We start from the raw sequence: 23,595 nt of genomic DNA on the forward strand, positions 1-23,595 counted from the left end.
GGGAGCTGTATACAGTTCCACATAGCAATATAATCCATTTAAAGGGGATTACTAACTTGTCATAAATAAATACATTTTATATCTGGTGTAATTGCCGCTGTTCTCCTAAATTCGGCGTTGTTTTTCTTTTGTTTCTGCGCCTCTCCATTGCCTAGATACAGCCCCTTCTTTCTTGTATGTAAGTCTAGTCTTTTTAGCTAAGTGGGCGTGGTCATCAACTCTTCTCTATGGATGATGTCATGTTGGCCACACCCACTTTATTATCTAAGGCCATATCTCAGGAATGGAGAGGAGCAGGAGCAAAAGAAAAACATTGCCGGATTCAGGAGAACAGCGAAAATTAGACCAGGTAAAAAATAAATTGTATATTCATACCTCTTTAGTGCAAGTCCAACTTTAAGCGTAATTTTCATTTTTAGGGTCGAGGATTGATGACTTATCAGTAGGATTTGGGGATGGCCTTTTGGGTCAGCAAAGGATGACGTCTCCTTCACGTCTTACCAGACACCACTCTAGAATTTTTAATAGTGGCCACTAGAGGGAGCGCTGTCAAAATGAATATTACAATGGAGTGCAATGGAAGCATTGATATACCGTGAGCTCCATCTAGTGGTGGCTACAGAAATACATAATTTTGTCATATCTTGGCAGGAGATTTGGTGTTGCATCGGAAAAACTGAACCCCTATAGAAACGAATCAGCGCAAATAGATATTTTGCATATTTTGAGATGTAAGAAAAGGAAAAATGATGGGTGCAATATTTTTTTACTACAAATTTACTACTTCTTTACTTTTTCCAGATGGACGACGTGATCGATGACATTATAAGCTTGGAATCTAGTTATAATGAAGAAATTCTCATGATGGATCCTGCCATGCAGATGGCAAACACGGTACGGCAGCGTTCCCCAGCCGTTATTTGCGTTGTTATATGCCTATTATATTATGGCATCAGTCAGCAATTGTGGCAATTTGATCTTTCTATTATTGATTACAGTATAGATACAAAGTTTAAAAGGAATAAGACAGTGTATAAGGGAGGGGATAACATACTGAGTGTTGGGACCCCAGCGAGCCTGAGAATGGGGTTTAATGGAGCGGAGGTGCATATACTCAATTCATTGTCTATGGGACCATTGGAAATAGTCCCATAGACAATGAATGGAGCATATACACCTTAGCTTCATTCTAAATGCATCTCTGCTTAACCCAGTTCTCACGATTAGTGGGAATCCCATCATTCAGACCCCTAACAATGAATAAGTTATGTATAGGTGTAACTTTTGACTATGAAACTACCCCTTTAAATCTGGCCCTCCTTGCTGACTGTTTCAACATGGTAAATGTCTATACAGAAATATGGTTGCATATGTTCTATACTATAGGGAAACAATCAAGTTGCCCATCTGATTGCCATAGAGCCCTAGGCTTAAAGGGAATATTCACCATTGAACATTGTGTTCAAAATATTGGCCTAAAATATTTCCTGATAGTGGGCAGTGCTGCATTTTTTACTGATAGCTGTTACGATACATAGATGTAAAATATAAAATGTTAACTTCCTAAAGTCACCTCTAGAGGGAGTTAACTGTATACAGTTCACACATAGAATTCAATGATAACTCAGTATGCATTAAACTCCTCAGCTCCCTCTAATGGTGGCTGAAGGAAACGAGAATTAAAAAATTTAACTCAATGCATATGCGGGTAATTTAAAGTAACAATTAATTAATAATAATAATAATATCAATATTAAGTGTATGTATATATATATATATATATATATATATATATATATATATATACATATATATAAAATTATTATTATTATTATTATTAATTTTATTATTATTATTACTACTATCTTTTAACACCATACTATTTTCAGCTTTAAATTATTTTCTAACTAGTTTCCTATTTTGTTTATAGGATAAAGAAACAGCAAGGATAATAAGATAATATGATTATATATATATATATATATATATATATATATATATATATATATATATATATATATATATATATATATATACAATCATATTATCATATTATCCTTTCTGTTTCTTAAAAATTCTTCCAGCTATACTAGGTTGTATCTATTGCTAAGAAAGATAATCTCGTACTGGAACGGTGACCTCTACAAGGGTCCACAGGGATGTGAGCTAGATTTTTTTCATTTTGCAATTTTACAATATGAGTAGGTTGTCCACCTTTGTACAAATCTTTGTTGTAAGTACATTAAAAAATTTGCACCATTTGCCTTCTATAGCTGATGTAGTTGCATTGTATATTCCTGGCTTCAGAATGAGTTAACTGAGAATCTATCAGTGAGCTCATTCTGATTGTACGATTGTCCAGAGAGTTTTATGTGTCTTTTTCTTGGCTCCTCTCAGCTGATTTATGAGCACAGACCACATCAAAGTTGCCTGTAAAAGCCAAAAGGTGCAACACTTTTAATGAAACTGAATTGCAAAAATGATTTTTACCCCAAATACATTCATTTAACAAAACAAAACAAAAAAAAATAAAAAAAAATTATATATATATATATATATATATATACATGTACATATATATACATATATATACATATATATATATATATATATATATATATATATATATACACATATATATACATACGTATATATATATATATATATATATATATATATATATATATATATATATATATATATATATATACATATATACAGTCAGGGCCAGAAATATTTGGACAGTGACACAAGTTTTGTTATTTTAGCTGTTTACAAAAACATGTTCAGAAATACAATTATATATATAATATGGGCTGAAAGTGCACACTCCCAGCTGCAATATGAGAGTTTTCACATCCAAATCGGAGAAAGGGTTTAGGAATCATAGCTCTGTAATGCATAGCCTCCTCTTTTTCAAGGGACCAAAAGTAATTGGACAAGGGACTCTAAGGGCTGCAATTAACTTTGAAGGCGTCTCCCTCGTTAACCTGTAATCAATGAAGTAGTTAAAAGGTCTGGGGTTGATTACAGGTGTGTGGTTTTGCATTCGGAAGCTGTTGCTGTGACCAGACAACATGCGGTCTAAGGAACTCTCAATTGAGGTGAAGCAGAACATCCTGAGGCTGAAAAAGAAGAAAAAATCCATCAGAGAGATAGCAGACATGCTTGGAGTAGCAAAATCAACAGTCGGGTACATTCTGAGAAAAAAGGAATTGACTGGTGAGCTTGGGAACTCAAAAAGGCCTGGACGTCCACGGATGACAACAGTGGTGGATGATCGCCGCATACTTTCTTTGGTGAAGAAGAACCCGTTCACAACATCAACTGAAGTCCAGAACACTCTCAGTGAAGTAGGTGTATCTGTCTCTAAGTCAACAGAGAAGACTCCATGAAAGTAAATACAAAGGGTTCACATCTAGATGCAAACCATTCATCAATTCCAAAAATAGACAGGCCAGAGTTACATTTGCTGAAAAACACCTCATGAAGCCAGCTCAGTTCTGGAAAAGTATTCTATGGACAGATGAGACAAAGATCAACCTGTACCAGAATGATGGAAGAAAAAAGTTTGGAGAAGAAAGGGAACGGCACATGATCCAAGGCACACCACATCCTCTGTAAAACATGGTGGAGGCAACGTGATGGCATGGGCATGCATGGCTTTCAATGGCACTGGGTCACTTGTGTTTATTGATGACATAACAGCAGACAAGAGTAGCCGGATGAATTCTGAAGTGTACCGGGATATACTTTCAGTCCAGATTCAGCCAAATGCCGCAAAGTTGATCGGATGGCGCTTCATAGTACAGATGGACAATGACCCCAAGCATACAGCCAAAGCTACCTAGGAGTTCATGAGTGCAAAAAAGTGGAACATTCTGCAATGGCCAAGTCAATCACCAGATCTTAACCCAATTGAGCATGCATTTCACTTGCTCAAATCCAGACTTAAGACGGAAAGACCCACAAACAAGCAAGACCTGAAGGCTGCGGCTGTAAAGGCCTGGCAAAGCATTAAGATGGAGGAAACCCAGCGTTTGGTGATGTCCATGGGTTCCAGACTTAAGGCAGTGATTGCCTCCAAAGGATTCGCAACAAAATATTGAAAATAAAAATATTTTGTTTGGGTTTGGTTTATTTGTCCAATTACTTTTGACCTCCTAAAATGTGGAGTGTTTGTAAAGAAATGTGACAATTCCTACAATTTCTATCAGATATTTTTATTCAAACCTTCAAATTAAATGTTACAATCTGCACTTGAATTCTGTTGTAGAGGTTTCATTTCAAATCCAATGTGGTGGCATGCAGAGCCCAACTCGCCAAAATTGTGTCACTGTCCAAAGATTTCTGGACCTAACTGTATATATATACATATATATATATATATATATATATATATATATATATATATATATATATATATATATATATATATATAATATTTCAACAGTGGTGGACAACTATTTAACTAAAATGCTGTTCGGGAGTCTTAAGAAAGCTGAGTAACAATCTGTAATGGAAAATATCCCGGAAATTGTTAGATAAGAATATAAAATGATACAACAATTTTTTTTTAATTTTATTTGGAATATTTTGAAATGTGATCATTTTATATTTGTAAATAAATATTATATATAAATTAATATTCATTTATTATTTATTTTGGGGGGGATAATGATAATTTGGTTTGTGTACCCGTCACTGTACAATATACATTGTTAGAACAGATTTAGGTTTTATTTTTTTGCAGATGAGACAAGCTGGATCGTACCTCCCCCATGTGAGTTTCCCCCCAATTTTTTTTTTACTTAAGATGTGACTTTAAAAATGTGATCAATCTCCATTAACCCCTTCATCTCTGATCCTGTAGATTTTACCATTTCAGACAAATAATGGATCTCATTTCTTTGTTCTTTTTCTTTCCCCTATGTTTGTTTTCCAGATGCCCGTGTCTGCAAGTTTGATTGACATTTATGGAAATCAAGGTATGCCAGCTCCAGGGTTAAACATCAGTAATTCATGTCCTGCTAATCTTCCCAATATCAAAAGGGAGCTTACAGGTAAATGATTTACATAATAGAGAGGTTCAGACGTGAAACGAGTTCAGTCCATGAGATACAGCTAGGAAAATTAAAGGATTGAAAGACCATGGATATCCATGGGGGTCTGACTCCCTACTCCTCTACGGATCTGCTGAACACAGTATGACATAAATGCTATATCCTCTTTATACTTTATCAAGGGACTGCGTCATATATATGAGTATGGCAGAACTTGAAACTGTAGTTCACGCCTACTCACCTAAATTGGACTGAGCTGCAGTACTGGTGTCAACCACTATTGGAGGTATGGCGCTGTTCCCGGACTGAGCTGCAGTACCCGTGTCAGCCACTATTATAGGTATGGCGCTGTTCCTGGACTGAGCTGTAGTACCAGTGTCAGCCACTATTGTAGATATGGTGCTGTTCCTGGACTTAGCTGCAGTACCAGTGTCAGCCACTATTGTAAGTATGGCGCTGTTCCTGGACTGAGCTGCAGTACCCGTCACAGCCACTATTATAGGTATGGCGCTGTTCCTGGACTGAGCTGTAGTACCAGTGTCAGCCACTATTGTAGGTATGGTGCTGTTCCTGGACTTAGCTGCAGTACCAGTGTCAGCCACTATTGTAGGTATGGTGCTGTTCCTGGATTGAGCTGCAGTACCAGTGTCAGCCACTATTGTAAGTATGGCGCTGTTCCTGGACTGAGCTGCAGTACCAGTGTCAGCCACTATTGTAGGTATGGTACTGTTCCTGGACTGAGCTGCAGTACCCATGTCAGCCACTATTGTAACCTGGACTGAGCTGCAGTACCAATGTCAGCCACTATTGGAGGTATGGCACTGTTCCTAGACTGAGCTGCAGTATTAGTGTCAGCCACTATTGGTGGTATAGCCCTTTTCCTGAACTGAGTTGCAGTACCAGTGTCAACCAATATTGGAGGTATGGCCCTGTTCCTGGACTGAGCTGCAGTACTGGTGTCAGCCTCTGTTGGATGTATGGTGCTATTTCTGGGCTGAGCTGCAGTGGCGGTGTCATCCACTATTGTAACCTGAACTGAGCTGCAGTACCATTGTTACCCACTATTGTAGGTATGGCGCTGTTCTTGGACTGAGTTGCAGTACCAGTGTCAGCCAATATTGGAGGTATGGTGTTGGTCCTGGACTGAGTTGCAGTACCAGTGTCAGCCCATATTGGAGGTATAGCACTGTTTCTTGACTGAGCTGCAGTACCAGTGTCAGCCACTATTGGAGATATGGCGCTGTTCCTAAACTGAGCTGCAGTATTAGTGTCAGCCACTATTAGTGGTATAGCCCTTTTCCTGGACTGAGTTGCAGTACCAGTGTCAGCCACTATTGGAGGTATGGCACTGTTCCTTGACTGAGCTGCAGTACTGATGTCAGCCTCTGTTGGATGTATGGTGCTATTTCTGGACTGAGCTGCAATGCCGGTGTCATCCACTATTGTAACCTGAACTGAGCTGCAGTACCAGTGTTTGCCACTATTGGAGGTATGGCGCTGTTCTTGGACTGAGCTGCAGTACTGGTGTCAGCCTCTGTTGGAGGTATGGGGTTGTTCCTGGACTGAGCTGCAATGTCGATGTCATCCACTATTGTAACCTGAACTGAGCTGCAGTACCAGTGTTTGCCACTATTGGAGGTATGGCGCTGTTCTTGGACTGAGCTGCAGTACTGGTGTCAGCCTCTGTTGGAGGTATGGCGTTGTTCCTGGACTGAGCTGCAATGTCGATGTCATCCACTATTGCAACCTGAACTGAGCTGCAGTACCAGTTTCAGCCACTATTGGAGGTATGGCGCTGTTCCTGGACTGAGCTGCAGTACCACTGTTAGCCACTATTGAAGATATGGCGCTGTTCTTGGATAAATAATAAGGAGAACCCTCTCACTTGCCTGATTGGTGGAAGATGCCAAGAATCAGACTATAAATGAGTGAACCTACTTTTCCCCTGTACCGTAGCATGCAGTGGAGCAATCTGCGGCTTCGCAGCTGTTGTAAAGTGAGGACTCACAGCATGCCCTTGGTTTCTTGTAGATTGCAGCTGGAGTTACTGGTTGTTGCTCCGGAGCAGAGTTATGTAGAGTCCACATAGAAAATACTGCCCCTGGTGGTCAGAACGTACAATGTATGTCTAATTCTGGGAACTACAAGTCCCAGCATTCCATGGAGCCATAACCCCTACAAGGGATCCAGCTACATCCTAAAAATGGAGGAGTTGGAGTTAATATGAAAAAAAGGAAGCACAATGCATTGTTTGTTGTTGGCTTTTTTTTTTTATAAGTTTCTCTGTAAATAATTAAAATCATAAAAAATAGCTGAAAAATTAATAAAAAAAATGCATAAAAAAGACAAAATACTCGTGTTTTGTAGTCACCGCTGCCGGGTTCTGCAGAGCGGCTTCTGTTCATAAGCCAAGGAGCTGTGCTTTCTTTTACTTCTTCCTTACTTTTACTCATTTTTAGGTTTTTTATCTCCTTTTTGCATACTTTTTAGTTTCCACAGTTTTGTGGGGGGGTTTTTTTGCCTTTAAAGAAGAATTCCAGCAAAACAAAAATACTAAAAAAAAACCTCATCTAGGGAATTCAGTATTTGGAGAAACTTTATCAAGCATGATTAAAGTGCCGCAAAAAAACTCCCCAAAAAACCTGTTGAATTACAACCTCAGCTCTGCTACATCGGGATATCATTTTTAAAGGGGAAACTCTTTTTCATTATGAAAACAAACATTACATAGCCTTGAAATGACCTCAGTGAAAATTGCATATAGAAAACAAAATCTTGTACTCTCCTTGGCCCTCCACATTTTTAATATTCAATCTTCACAATGCCAGAGCAATGATGGTCGCCATCTAGAGTCTGATGGGCCCTGGTGCAAAATTTGGACCTGCGTTCCCCTCCGAATATTGGTGAGACATATGAGCCCTTGTAGCATTCTAAATAGTTGTTGCTCCCTGCCCCTTCATTATGTAGTAATGTCCTCCATCCTGTACTAATGTCCCCCTTCCTGGGCTTCTTGCTGGTAAATATGTCCCCTCCATCCTGGTATATATGTCTCCCATTCTGGTATATATGTCCCCATCTTGGTATAAATGTCCCCATTCTGTTATATATGCCCCCATTCTGGTATACATGTTCTTATCCTGGTATATATGTCCCCCTTCCTGGGATATATGTTCCCATCCTCGTATATATGTCCCCATTCTGGTATATATGCTCTTAACCTGGTATATGTGTCCCCATCCTGGTATATATGTCCCCAACCTGGTATATATGTCCACATCCTGGTATATATGTCTTCCATTCTGGTCCCCTATATATATATATATATATATATATATATATAATCAGATATATATATCCCCAATCCTGCTATATATGTCCCCATCCTATATATCCCCCATCCTATATGTCCCCCATCCTGGTATATATATCTCCCATCCTGCTATATATCCTCCATCCTGCTATATATGTCTCCATCCTGGTATATATGTCTCCATCGTGATATATATGTCTCCATCCTGGTATATATCTCCCCATCCTGGTATATATGTCCCCATTGTGGTATATGTGTCCCCCATCCTGGAATATGTCCTCCATCCTGGCCCCCTTCCTGCTATATGTGACCCCCATCCTGGACCCCTCCTGGTATATATGTCCCCCATCCTGGGCCTTTTCCTGGTATATAAGGTCCCCCTTCTGCCACTTTTCTCTAACACATAAAAACTACCCCAAACTATTCTTCTCACCTTCTCTGCTCTCATGTCACTCGGCATGCTCCTCTGTAGCCAGCGGAAAGGCAGGCAGCTGACATCGGCGTGCCTACTATGGGTAACATATGAGGTCACTGCTATGTGACACCAATGCCTGGCACGCCGAAGTCAGCTGCCGGCCACTGTTTGGTCAGCGGCATGTTTTGCAGTGCAGGGACCCGACCTATGTAATGCACCCAGCAATGTAGTAGAGCTGGATCCGTGGCCAAGGATGCACATCGAGCTAAAGTAGGGGCTTTGGTCAGCGGGACCCCTCAACCCTGAACCCAGTCACAATTGCGACCTCTGCGATCCTTACGCCTCTGGTTCTGGATCTTGTTCGTTGACAGGTTTGGCTTTCTGATAACAATGGGTGCAGACTGCCATCTAGTGGCCAAAATAAAGATTTCATATCAGGACCGTGATATCACTTCAAAAAAAATAAAGGTCCTAATTCATCATTTGTGTTGTTTTTAAGTCACTTTTTTAAGTTTTCTTTTGCAAAAAGTCACATATACCTTTAAAGATTTGCAAAAATTACCGACTTACATAAGACTGGAGGACATTCGCACAAAAATGTTGCAACTTTATAAAAGTTTGCAATTTATGTATCAACGAAAAAGCATCTGAAAACTGTCAAACCCTGCTAAAGTGATAAATATAAAGAAAACAAAACAAAAGGAGAAAACTAGTGTTGAGCGGACCCGGACTTGAAAAATCGGTTTCAACGGTATATCCGGGTCCAACCCGGGACCCGGACGCGGGAATCCGGGTGCACGATCCGGATTCGGCTCTTTTTTTTTTACTCTCTCTCTCTCATGGAAATTAAAAGAAAAATAAGGCAAAAATGAAAAACAGGCAAAAACACCAAAAAATTGGCAAAAAAAGGAGTAAATGGCTTAATGAATGTAAAAAAAAAAGTCATACAAATGGTCGTTATTTGATGGAGATAGGTAGGGATTGAGGGATGCCATATCCCATTGTCACATCTGTGACGTGCAGATGTAGCAGAGCTGAATTTGTTACACAAGTGTTTCCGTTCACATCAGCAGGTAAATGAAGCAGGAGAGTGTATCCAATCTGTCTGCAGTCCTATGTAAGAAAGCCCAGTCAAATCCCCATGATGTTATGCAAAATGACAAACCCAGCTCTGCTAGATTTGCTGCAGTCTTGGCAATTCCAATCATTGTTTATTGTCCCACTTTCTGTACATTGCTTAACTCATAAATTGAAAACAATTTATTTTTTTTGTAGAGTCGGAGGCCAGAGCGCTCGCCAAGGAGAGGCAAAAGAAAGACAATCATAACTTAAGTACGTTGAACCAGTCCATTGTGTGTCTGTTTAGTAACGTTAATATAGTGGTTTATATATAAGGCTGGATAGATAATCTCAGCACATATAGTGCTGGCATGGTGCCTCCCTAGTGTCAGATTCATATATATTCCCTTTAATAGACAAATCTCATGCAATTTCAATGCAGACATTTAGTGACCTGTAATTTGCAATCATTGCAAAGGGTTGGAGAGATACTCCCAGCACATTTAGTGCTGGCTTGGTGCATCCCTAGTACAAAATTCATAAACACTCCCTTTAATTGGCCAGTTTCATGCAATTTCCATGCAGAAACTTAATGATCTGTAATTTGCAATAATTGCAAAATGTTATAGAGATAATTCCAGCACATTTAGTGCTGGCATGGTGCCTCCCTAGTGCCAGATACATAGACGCTCCTTTTAATAGACCAATCTCATGCAATTTCAATGCAGAAACTTACTGACCTATAATTGCAAAAGATTGGAGAGATAATCCCAGCACATTTAGTGCTAACATGATGCCTCCCTAGTGCCAGATTCATATACACTCCCTTTAATAGAGCAATCTCATGCACTTTTAATGCAGTAATGTATTGACCTGTAATTTGCAATAATTACAAAAGGTTGGAGAGATAATCCCAGCATATTTAGTGCTGGCATGGTTCCTACCTTAAACACTCCATTTAATAGACCAATTTCATGCAATTTCAATGTAGGGACTTAAAAACTTGTAATTTGCAATAACTGGAAAATGTTACAGAGATAATCCCAGCACATTTAGTGCTGGCATGGTGCTTCACTTGTGCCAGATACACATACCCTCCCTTTAATAGAGCAATCTCATGCAATTTCAATGCAGAAATGTAATGATCTCTAATGATTGGAGAGCTAATCCCAGCACATTTAGTGCTGACATGATGCCTCCCTAGTGCCAGATTCATATACACTCCCTTTAATAGAGCAATCTCATGCACTTTTAATGCAGAAATGTAATAACCTGTAATTTGCAATAATTGCAAAAGGTTGGAGAGATAATCCCAGCACATTTAGTGCTGACATGGTTCCTACCTTAAACATTCCATTTAATAGACCAATTTCATGCAATTACAATGCAGGAACTTAATAACCTATAATTTGCAATAACTGGAAAATGTTATAGAGCTAATCCCAGCACATTTAGTGCTGGCATGGTGCTTCACTTGTGCCAGATACACATACCCTCCCTTTAATAGAGCAATCTCATGCAATTTCAATGCAGAAATGTAATGATCTCTAATGGTTGGAGATAATCCCAGCACATTTAGTGCTGGCATGATGCCTCCCTAGTGCCAGATTCATATACACTCCCTTTAATAGAGCAATCTCATGCACTTTTAATGCAGAAACGTAATGACCTGTAATTTGCAACAATTGCAAAAGGTTGGAGAGCTAATCCCAGCACATTTAGTGCTGGCATGGTTCCTACCTTAAACACTCCATTTAATAGACCAATTTCATGCAATTACAATGCAGGAACTTAATAACCTATAATTTGCAATAACTGGAAAATGTTATAGAGATAATCCCAGCACCTTTAGTGCTGGCATGGTGCCTCCCTAGTGCCAGATTCATATACACTCCCTTTAATAGAGCAATCTCATGCAATTTCAATGCAGAAATGTAATGATCTATAATGGTTGGAGATAATCCCAGTACATTTAGCGCTGGCATGGTGCTTCCCTTGTGCCAGATTGATATACATTCAATAAAGATTAGACCAATCTCATGCAATTTTAATGCAGAAACTTACCTGTAATTTCCAATAATTGCAAAAAGTTGGAGAGATAATCCCAGCACATTTAGTGCTGGCATGTTTCCTCACTTAAATGCTCCATTTAATAGACCAATCTCATGCAATTACAATGCAGGAATTTAATAACCTGTAATTTGCAATAATTGCAAAATGTTATAGAGATAATCCCAGCACATATAGTGCGGGCATGGTGCCTACCTTGGACCAGATTCATATACACCCCATTTAATACATTTAATAGACCAATGTCCTGCAATTTCAATGCAGGGACTTAATGACCAGAAATTTGCAATAATTGCAAACAGTTGGAGAGATAATCCCAGCACATTTAGTGCTGGCATGGTGCTTCCCTTGTGTCAGATTCATATACAATCCCTTTAATAGACCAATCTCATGCAATTACAATGCAGGAACTTAATGACCTGTAATTTGGAATAATTGCAAAAAATTAAACATTTTATAGAATTTGTTCACATAAGTCACATGACAGCTGCCATATCATGTGACTTAATATGTAAATATTATATCATACAATATCTGTAAGAGCGTCACTGTGCAATTATATCCGTTGTGTTTCCTTAAATTTCAGCCTAACGACGCAAATATCATTGTGTGGCCAAATTATGGGAATAATGAATTTTCTGAAGTGCGATGTCTCCCTCTAGTGGCCGTGTCACATTAGTGCAGATTTCAGACATTTTTTAACTTTATTACTTTTTTATTTTTTTTATCATATTTTTTTAAACTTGACAATTGGCTAATCTTGGATGATGCAATGTCACTTTTCGATGTCTCACTGAATGTGCTACTCTTTATCCTCCTGCAGTTGAGCGAAGGAGAAGGTTTAACATCAATGATCGTATAAAAGAACTGGGAACCCTCATACCCAAATCTAATGACCCGTGAGTATAATCCAGATTTTCGGAGCGTCAGTGTGAGCATTGGAGGGGTGTAGAGCAGCAGTCTCATAAGGCCGGAGGTTGATTAGTTCCTACTTTGATGTCTTTTTAAACAAATGTGGCCCTGCAAATACTGATAATAATCCCATTAACCACTATGGGCATTCCCATTCCCTTTCCCATTATTCTTGTGATTCAACATAGGTGACAAAGTATCAATTTGGTTTGGTAATTGCTTGTAGATGATAAATATTTACATATTGAATAGTGAGCTAGTGCTTATGCATAGAAGCCATTCTGAAGAAGCAGAGCTTCAGTATAAATCATGGGGGAGAGATGCATACTGAGCCTTGGATGAGACTGGAGGTGACTGACAATATCCTTATATACTTGTACTAAAAAGAATATAGGATAAACAGCTAGAGGATGGGCAAGTGCTTATACACAGATGCCAGTCTGAAGAAGGAGAGCTTCAGTTTAAAGCATGGGGGAGGGGAAGAGCAGGATACAGAGCCCCCGATGAGACAGGATGTGGTTGAAAATATCCCCATATACTTGTACTGAAAAGTATATAAGCTAGGTATGGACAAAATGTTAGAGGATGGGCTAAAGCTGATGCACAAAAGTCTGTGTGAAGAAGCAGAGCTTCAGTATAAAGCACAGGGGAGAGGGAGAGCAGCATCCTAAGCTACTGATGAAGCAGGAGGTGACTGAAAACATTGCCATATACTTGTATTAAAATTTTGTAGGATAGAGGTATGGACAGAGAATTAGAGGATGAGCTAAATCTGATGCACAAAAGTCTGTCTGAAGAAGCAAAGCTTCAGTATAAAGCACAGGGGAGGGGGAGACCTGCATCCTGAGCCTCCTATGAGTCATTATGTGATCGAAAATATCCCCATATGCTTATACTAAAAAAATGTATAGGACAGAGAGCTAGAGGATGGGCTAGTGCTGCTACACAGAAGCCAGTCTGAAGAAGCAGAGCTTCAGTATAAAGCGCAGGGGAGAGGGAAAGCAGCATCCTGAGCCTCTTAGGAGTTAGGAGGAGATTGAAACATTGCCATATACGTGTTATAAAAAGTATATAGGACAAAGAGCTAGAGGATGGGCTAGTGCTGACAAACAGATGCCAATCTGAAGAAGCAGAGCTTCAGTATAAAGCACTGGGGATGAGGCCAGTAGGATCCTGAGCCTCAATGAGACAGGAGATGATTGAAAATATCCTCATCTACTTGTACTAAAAAGTGTATAGGATAGATACAGAGAGATAGAGCATGGGCTAGTGCTGCGACACAGAAGCTAGTCTGAAGAAGCAGAGCTGCAGTATAGAGCACAGGGGAGAGGGAGAGCAGGATCCTGAGCATCAGATGAGACAAGAAGTGATGAGACAAGAATATACTTGGTATAAAAAGTATATAGGATAGATACAGAGAGATAGACAGAGAGATAGCGGATGGGCTACTGCTTGTACTCAAAAGCCAGTGTGAAGAAGCAGAGCTTCAGTATAAAGCATGGGGGATGAGGATAGAAGAACCCTGAGCCTCATATGACACAGGAAATAACTGAACACTACCTTAGATTCTTATACTAAAAAATATATAGGATAGAAAGAGACACATAGAGCTAGAGGATGGGCTAATGCTTATACTCAGAAGCCAGTCTGAAAAAGCAGAGCTTCAGTATAAAGCATGGGGGAAAGCAGGATCCTTAGATTTAGGTGAGACAGGAGGTGGTCCAGACTAACACATGCTCTATGGAGTGTATAGGATAAAGAACAGACAGATTGATGGTGGGCTGGTGCTCATACTCAGCAGTCAGTCCAAAGGAGAAAAGCTTCAGTATAAAGCATGGGGGAGAGCAGGATCCTGAGCCTCAGAAGAGACAGAAGGTGGACCAGACTTACACATGCTCTATGGAGAGTATATGGTAAAGAAGAGAAAGATTGATGGTGGGCTGGTGCTCATACTCAGCACTCAGTCCAAGGGAGCAAAGCTTCAGTATAAAGCATGGGGGAGAGCAGGATCCTGAGCCTCAGATGAGACAGAAGGTGGACCAGACTTACCCATGCTCTATGGAGAGTATAGCATAAAGAACAGACAGATTGATGGTGGGCTGGTGCTCATACTCAGCAGTGAGTCCAAAAGAGCAGAGCTTCAGTATAAAGCATGGGGGAGAGCAGGATCCTGAGCCTCAGATGAGACAGAAGGTGGACCAGACTTACACATGCTCTATGGAGTGTATGGGATAAAGCAGAGACAGATTGATGGTGGGCTGGTGCTCATACTCAGCAGTCAGCCCGAAGGAGCAGATCTTCAGCACTGTCAGTGCACATTACATTCACAGTATCACAATTATTATTTTTTTTTGTGGATTATTTTAATGCTGAGTAATTCTCCGTTGCAGGGACATGAGGTGGAACAAGGGAACGATTCTGAAAGCCTCCGTGGATTATATCCGCAAACTGCAGCGAGAGCAGCAACGATCCAAGGAGGTGGAGAACAAGCAGAAGAAGCTGGAGCACGCCAACCGCCACCTGCTGCTGCGGATACAGGTCAGCGCACAGCCAGCCTCTTTTCAACAGTAATTTTGACCAGGGGTGTCCAAACTTTTGCTTGCCACTTTATTTGTATAGAGATAGATTGATGCATAGATGGATACATGTGAAATATATTTTGTATTACTGTATACAGTGTGTCCACCCATATCCTGTCCATCGCCATTAACTTGAGAACGGCGGCAGCTATAGGCATAGAAGTGGTGTCTAGGTATAGTAAAGTAGCCATGCTCTACGCAATGAAATAGCGCCACCTGGTGGAAAACAACGGAGTTAGCATTTTTATCTTGAAAACGGAACGAGATAGAGAAAAAAAGTGAATTACAAAGTTGTAGGGCATCATCAATTCAATACGGATCGACGCCTTGTATACAGAAATGCTATGATTAGAAGGTGTAACACTCACAAGGCTGCGGACGTGAAGCGATACCTCATGGAGACCTTCCTACAAGTCATTATCCAGATATCTTGCCACTTATTGCTTGTATATTCTGCAGTCATAGCAGCTCACACCTGTTCACACTTACCATGGGCCACATCCGGTCCTCTGGCTGTTCCAGGCCATCCTGTGAATTGAGACTGCACTATACCGTCACTGTCCGCCACCACAGCTGCCTGTCGCCTGATGTCACCGCTATTTGCATCCTTAGGAGGCAGACAGTGGTAACACATTGGTGGACGAGGGGCCCCTGGCTCCATCTTCCACCAATCAGCAGATGTGATGGTGTCACATGTCTGGTGCAGAGCGTCAGTGCCCCAGAGACCTAAGCAGAGCAGCGAGGGAATGGGAGCGAGGTGAGTATGTGGTGGTTTTTCAAGTGTATGTGTAATTTGCATGTATGTCGGAGACTGTGTGGGGCCTCATAATGTATATAGGGAGCTGTGTGGGGTGCATATTGTATATAGCAGGCTATGTGAAGGCTCATACTGCATGTAGGGGGCTGTGTGGGGGCTCATACTGTATATAGGAGGCTATGTAGAAGCTCATCCTGAAAATAGGGGGCTATGTGGGGGCTTATACTGTATATTGTAGGCTATGTGAGGGTTCATAATGTATATAGGAGGACATGCGGGAGCTCATATTGTATATATGAAGCTATGTGGGGGCTTCTACTGTATATAGGAGGATATGTGGGGGCTCATACTGTTTGTAGGAGGCTATGTGAGGCCTCATACTGTATATAGAAGGCTATGTGGGTGCTTATACTGTATATAGGAGGCTATGTGGGGGCTCATACTGTATATAGAAGGCTATGTGGGTGCTTATACTGTATATAGGAGGCTATGTGGGGGCTCATACTGTATATAGAAGGCTATGTGGGTGCTTATACTGTATGTAGGAGGCTATGTGGGGGCTCATACTGTATATTGGAGGATATGTGAGGGCTCATACTTTATGTAGGATGCTATGTGGGGGGGCTCATAAAGTATATAAAAAGATATGTGGAAATTCATACTCATAAAGTATATAGCAGGCTATGTGGGGCTCAGAAATATGTATAGGAGGCTGTTGTGAATGTCAGTTATGCTTTTGCTGCTGTGAGGCTCCCTCTTGTGGCCAGGAATGGTTTGGACAGAGACCAGGTGTGTTGAGCAATGGGCGTCTCCATTGCTAACTCTCTGCCTATTTAAACCCTGGTCTGATAGCAGGCTATGCCGGATGTCAGTTGTTCTTTGTTCACCAGCCTGCTTCATCCTGCTCCAGACCACATCTACCCCAGATAAGTGCTTGGCTCTTTATTTGTTGTTTGGTTCTTTTTGCTCTTATCTGAGTTTGTCATTTGCTGTGGTTGTTTTCAGTTTATTTGCATGCAGGGATCTTCCCTCTCAGTTGCTTAGCTGGGAAGCTCCCTGCAGCTATGTTTGGAGTATTGCTCCTATTAGTCCATGTGATTGTTGCTTCTTGAATTTGTAATGGTTCCTGCTTTCTGTTCATTGGTATGACAAGAGCGCCTGGTATAGGACGGAGTGCAGATCTTGCGATCTGAGGGCTTTTTGTACTATCAGGTTGTTGGATTTTTGCAGGGTTTTTCTCTGGCCACCATCAGTCCCTTTCCTGTCCTGTCCTTTTTAGTCAATATGGCCTCACCTTTTGCTAATCCTGTCATCTACCTGTGTATTGTGTTTTCCTATATCACCGCAGTCTTTGAATGTGGGGGGCTTGCTATTCTTTATCTATTTTCTGAGGCAGAGAGTTATTCATCTTTTCTTCCTTTAGGATAGTTAGTTCTCCGGCTGGGTTCGCGGTGCACAGGATGTTAGTTCACCCCTCAGCTACTTCTAGTGTTGATGGTTAGTAAGGGGATGGCGGCCAGATTAGTTGCCAATGCTCTTGTCACCTTTTACCAATGCTTTATGGTGGTCTTCCATGGTTCCGGATCATAACAGGAGGCTATGTAAGGTCTTATACTGTTTATATGAGGCTATGTGGGGCTAACATTGTATATAGGAGACATATATGGCTCATAATGTTTATAGACTTCAAAGTGGAGAGGGAGAAGGGGTTAAACCCGCGCAATCCGCCAGTAATACAGAAAGAGATATTGATAAATTAAACAATCTTTTATTCCATGGGTCTACTCAACTGAGTGTTGATTTTCTGGTCCTGAAGAAGAGGTCTTAGACCTTGAAACGCGTAGAGCCATGGAATAAAAGATTGTTTAATTTATCAACATCTCCTTCTGTATTACTGGCGGATTGCGCGGGTTTAACCCCTTCTCCCTCTCCACTTTGAAGTCTGAAACACGTGGGGCCGCAGCAGCCGCCATTATCTCATGCTATCTGTGGTGATTGTGACCTCTCACAACCTCAATCGGTGAGTGCATTTACCATTTGCTAACCGTGTGTTTAATCTGGTAAAACCCTATCAGCGCTTCTCTTTTCTAGCTTTCATAATGTATATAGGGAGCTATATGGGGACTCCTGCTGTATATAGGAGGCTATGTGGGGGCTCCTGCTGTATATAGGAGGCTATATGGGGGCTTATACTGTTTGTATGAGGCTATGTGGAACTAATACTGTATATGGAAGACTTTATATGGCTCAAAATGTATAAAAGGAGCTATGTGGGAGCTCTTGCTGTATATAGGAGGCTATGTGGGGGCTCCTGTTGTATATATGAGGCTATATGGGGGATCCTGCTGTATATAGGAGGCTATATGGGGGCTTATACTGTTTATATGAGGCTATGTGGAGCTAATATTGTATATAGGAGACTTGATATGGCTCATAATGTATATAGGGGGCTATGTGGGAGGCTCCTGCTGTATATAGGAGACTATGTGGGGGATCCTGCTGTATATAAGAGGCTATATGGGGGATCCTGCTGTATATAGGAGGCTATATGGGGGCTTATACTGTTTATATGAGGCTATGTGGAGCTAATATTGTATATAGGAGACTTTATATGGCTCATAATGTATATAGGGGGCTATATGGGAGGCTCCTGCTGTATATAGGAGACTATGTGGGGGCTCCTGCTGTATATAAGAGGCTATATGGGGGATCCTGCTGTATATAGGAGGCTATATGGGGGCTTATACTGTTTATATGAGGCTATGTGGAGCTAATATTGTATATAGGAGACTTTATATGGCTCATAATGTATATAGGGGGCTATGTGGGGGGCTCCTGCTGTATATAGGAGGCTATGTGGGGGCTCCTGCTGTATATAGGAGGCTATATCGGGGCTTATACTGTTTATATGAGGCTATGTGGAGCTAATATTGTATATTGAAGACTTTATATGGATCATAATGTATATAGGGGGCTATGTGAGGGCTCCTGCTGTATATATGGGGCTATGTGGAGGCTCCTGCTGTATATAGGAGGCTATGTGGGGGCTCCTGCTGTATACAGGAGGCTATATGGGGGCTTCTACTGTTTGTATGAAGCTATGTGGAGCTAATACTGTATATAGGAGACTTTATATGGCTCATAATGTATATATAGAGCTATGTGGGGGCTTTTGCTGTATATATGGGGGCTATGTGGGGGCTCCTGCTGTATATAGGAGGCTATATGGGGGCTCATACTATATTAGGAGACTATGTGCAAGCTTTTACTGTATTTTGGAGGCTGTGGGGGCTCATACTGTATATACAGTAGGAGGCCTTTATGGGGTCTCCCACGGTATATGGAAGGGCTATTTGGGGGCTCACACTGTATATAGAGAGGCAATATGGGAGGCTCATACCATATATATGGGCTATGTGGGGGACTCATGCTGTAAGTAGGGGGCTGTGTGGGGGCTCATATGTTATAGAGGGATGTCAACATAGTTAATTCTGCTAAAAATTAAGTGATACAATTAATATTAATATGTAATAATTATGAATATTTTAATATTAATATTGAGCAGAATGAATTTCAGCCTATTGGTTCGGCCTCCACACCAGTCATGATTTCTTATGTGACCCCTCGGAGAAGTGAATTGCCCACCCCTGAGATAGATGACCGGTAGATAGATACAAATTGCAAACTTTTCTGGATTCCTAAGAACAAGAGATAATGTAACTCTTGCATTTCGGTCTTATTCCCTGATCTCGCGGCCCCTTTACCCCTGATACTCAGCCTTCAACGTCAGACCAATTATAACTCATTTACATTTCTTTTACTTCCTCCACAGTTTTTTTTCCCATTCATCACTAGGCACCTTGATAATGAGCTGAAGGTGCGAATATCTGCACTAAATAGACGTATCTTATACCAGGGCCTGGGGGCCCTTGTGTTATGCAATGGTAAAATTAGCTTTGTGAAAAAGCGTCCTGAAGTCCTGATACATGTGCACTGACACGTGTCAAACGCTTTATGTTATTATGCGCGAAGCCACCAAAACGCTTTTCTTAATGAATCTTAGTTTGGGCCAATGATAGGTCTGAATTGGTACGTGGAGAGATCAATATGTACATTTCCCTGAAAGTCAGGGTGCACATCATGGAGTTGCCTTTTCTGAGTGCAGTGGTGGCTTCTAGTAGTTGGTCCCCTAGTGGTGCCTCCTCGTAGTTGGTCCCCCATTGTGGTGGCTTCTCGTAGTTGGTTCCCCATGTGGTGGCTTCTCGTAGTTGGTCCATGGTGGCTTCTCATATTTGGTCCCCCATATGGTGGCTTCTCATAGTTGGTCCCCATGTGGTGGCTTCTTGTTCTTGGTCCCCCATGGGGTGGCTTCTCATAGTTGGTCCCCATGTGGTGGCGGGTTCTTGGTCCCCCATGGGGTGGCTTCTCATAGTTGGTCCCCCATGTGGTGGCTTCTCGTAGTTGGTCTCTCATGTGGTGGTTTCTTGTAGTTGGTCCCCCAATGTGGTGGCTTCTCATAGTTGGTTCCCCATGTGGTGGCTTCTCGTAGTTGGTCCCCATGTGGTGGCTTCTCATAGTTGGGTCCCCATGTGGTGGCTTCTCGTTGTTGGTCTCCCATGTGGTGGCTTCTCGTTGTTGGTCTCCCATGTGGTGGCTTCTCATAGTTGGTCTACCATGTGGTGGCTTCTCATAGTTGGTCCCTCATGTGATGGCTTCTCATTGTTGGTCTCCCATAGGGTGGCTTCTCATAGTTGGTCCCTCATGTGATGGCTTCTCGTTGTTGGTCCCCCATAGGGGTGGCTTCTCATAGTTGGTCCCCATGTGGTGGCTTCTCATAGTTGGTCCCCCATCTGGTGGCTACTCGTAATAGGTCGCCCATGTGGTGGCTTTTCGCAGTTGGTCCCACATGTGGTGGCTTTTCGTAGTTGGTCCCCCACGTAGTGGCTTCTTGTATTTGGTCTCTCATTTATTACACGGCATGGGTATTGAACCCCCTTGGTAATTAGAGGGTTGTAACCAGGATCACATTAGGGTGTGACAAACTGGGCAGTTGCTCAAGGCCCTCATGCTCTTGGGGCTCCCAGCTTCTATAGCAGGAGCTACACTGATAATAGCATTACCAGAGTAGCTTCCAATGTGGAAACTACTTCAGGACCTTTGGTGACATCACGATCATGTGATTGGTCAAGTGACAATGATGTCAACATCAGTCTTGTACTCTTCAAGACTTTAGGACCTTTGGTCACATCTCTATCATGTACTTAGTCATGTGACCCTGATGTCACCTTAGGTCCTTTACTCTGCTGGAATTGGAAGAGCTAAAAAGTAGATGGACTGGTGTGTGTGTGTGTGTGTGTGTATGTGTGTGTGTGTGTGTATGTGTGTGTGTGTATGTGTGTGTGTGTGTACGTGTGTGTGTGTGTGTGTGTGTGTGTATGTGTGTGTGTGTGTGTATGTGTGTGTGTGTGTGTACATGTGCGTGTGTGTATGTGTGTGTATGTGTATGTGTGTGTATGTGTGTGTGTGTGTATGTGTGTGTGTATGTGTGTGTGTACGTGTGCGTGTGTGTGTGTGTGTGTGTGTGTGTGTGTCTGTGTCTGTATGTCTTTGTATCTAGCTGCGTGTGGTTGAGCGTAGAGTGTAAGAGCTCCCGGAGGTATATATTATACATCAGAATGTACAGTCATGCTCGAAAGTGTTGACACCCTTAAATTGTTCCAGAAAATGAAGTATTTATCTCCCAGAGGATTGCAATTACACATGTTTATTTCCTTTGAGTGTATTGGAACAACACAAGAAAACAAACAACAGGCAAATTGGACATCATTTAACACAAAACTCCAAAAATAGATCGGACAAAATTGTTGCCACCCTCAGCTTAATATTTGGTTGCTCGCCTTTTACTCTTTGGAATAAATAACTTCCATCAGTCGCCTCCTATACCCGTCTACAAGCGTCTTTCTCCTCTCACCTGGAATTTTGGACTCTTCTTTATAATCTGCTCCAGGTCTCTCCTATCTGAAGACGTCTTCTCTTTCCTTCTCCCGACAGCAATTTTAAGATCTCTTCACAGGTGTCCGTGGGACTTAGATCCGGACTCATTGCTGCCACTTCAGAATTCTCCTTCACTTTGTTTCCATCCATTTCTGGAGCTTCTTGAAGTGTTTGGGTTTTTTTCCAGCTGGAAGACCCCTGACCAAGGAGGCAAACCCAGCTTTCTAACACTGGGCACTACATTAACACCCAAAATTCTTTGGTAATCTTCAGATTTCATGATGCCTTGCACACACTCAAGCTCCCCAGTGCTAGAGGCAGCCAAGCAACCCCAAAACATCTTTTAGCCTCCACCATATGTGACTGTAGGTCCTGTGTTCTTTTCTTTGTAGGCCTCATTCCGTTTTCGTTAAACAGTAGAGTGATGAGCTTTACCAAAAAGGTCTATCTTGGTCTCATCTGTCCACAAGACGCTTTCGCAGTAGGATATTAGTTACTCACATACATTTTGTCAAACTACAGTCTAGCTTTTCTATGTCTCTGTGTCAGCAGTGAGGTCCTCCTGGGACTCCTCCATAGTGTTCATTTCATTCAGATGTAGATGGATTGTTTGAGCTGACACTGATGCCCACTGAGCCTGCAGAACAGCTTGAATTTCTCTGGATCTTGATTGGGGCTTCCACCATCCGGACTGTCATGCGTTACAACCTTTCATCAATTTTTTCTCTGCCATCCACATCCAGGGAAATTAGCTACAGTGCCATGGGTTGTAAAATTCTTGATTATGTTGCATATCGTGGACAAAGGAACATCAAGATCTCTGAAGATGGACATGTAACCTTGACATTGTTGATATTTTTAAACAATTTTGGTTCTCAAGTTGTTAGACATTTCTCTTCTCCTCTTTCTGTTCTCCATGCTTAGTGCGGCACACACAGACACACAATGCAAAGATTGAGACAACTTCTCCCTTTTTTATCTGGTTTCAGGTGTGATTTTCATATTATCCACAGCTATCACTTGCCACAGGAAAGTGTGAACGAGCATCACATGCTTGAAACAAAGTTTTTTCCGGACCATTTTTCAGGTTTTGTGTAATATTATGTCCAATTTTTCTTTTTTTCTTTGTTTTTTTGTGTTGTTCCAATACACGCAAAGGAAATAAATATGTGTATAACAAAACATGTGTAATTGCAATACATTTCTGGGGGAAATACACAATTTTCTTGAACAATTTCAAGGGTGCCAACACTTTCGGACATGACTGTATAAGCTCCTGATGTTTTATATTTGTGAAGACATCAGAATGTATGGTCCTAGTTTAAATTTTTGCCCAGGGCCCACTTTGTGTTAAATCGACCCTGGTTGTACCATAAACAGCCTAAATCCACATGATAGGGGATAAATGTTTGATTGCTGGGGCATTAACCTCAAGA

At 41.4% G+C, this 23,595-nt stretch overlaps 1 protein-coding gene across 9 annotated transcripts in view; it reads left to right on the plus strand.

Moving 5' to 3' along the window:
* Positions 1 to 23,595, plus strand: part of MITF (melanocyte inducing transcription factor) — a 277,856-nt gene that overhangs the window by 241,917 nt on the left and 12,344 nt on the right. For 5 of the 9 annotated variants that reach the window (XM_075321406.1, XM_075321407.1, XM_075321411.1 and 2 more), the window contains 5 exons: positions 802 to 894; positions 4,946 to 5,063; positions 10,064 to 10,120; positions 12,741 to 12,816; positions 15,220 to 15,367. In XM_075321406.1, coding sequence (XP_075177521.1) covers positions 802 to 894; positions 4,946 to 5,063; positions 10,064 to 10,120; positions 12,741 to 12,816; positions 15,220 to 15,367 — 492 coding nt within the window. Of the gene's footprint in view, positions 1 to 801; positions 895 to 4,753; positions 4,784 to 4,945; positions 5,064 to 10,063; positions 10,121 to 12,740; positions 12,817 to 15,219; positions 15,368 to 23,595 lie in introns of all 9 variants that reach the window. The other 4 variants (XM_075321412.1, XM_075321414.1, XM_075321405.1 and 1 more) reach the window with 3 other exon arrangements.

The sequence above is a fragment of the Anomaloglossus baeobatrachus genome, chromosome 8 (genome assembly GCF_048569485.1).
Source record: "Anomaloglossus baeobatrachus isolate aAnoBae1 chromosome 8, aAnoBae1.hap1, whole genome shotgun sequence".
NCBI lineage: Eukaryota > Metazoa > Chordata > Amphibia > Anura > Aromobatidae > Anomaloglossus > Anomaloglossus baeobatrachus.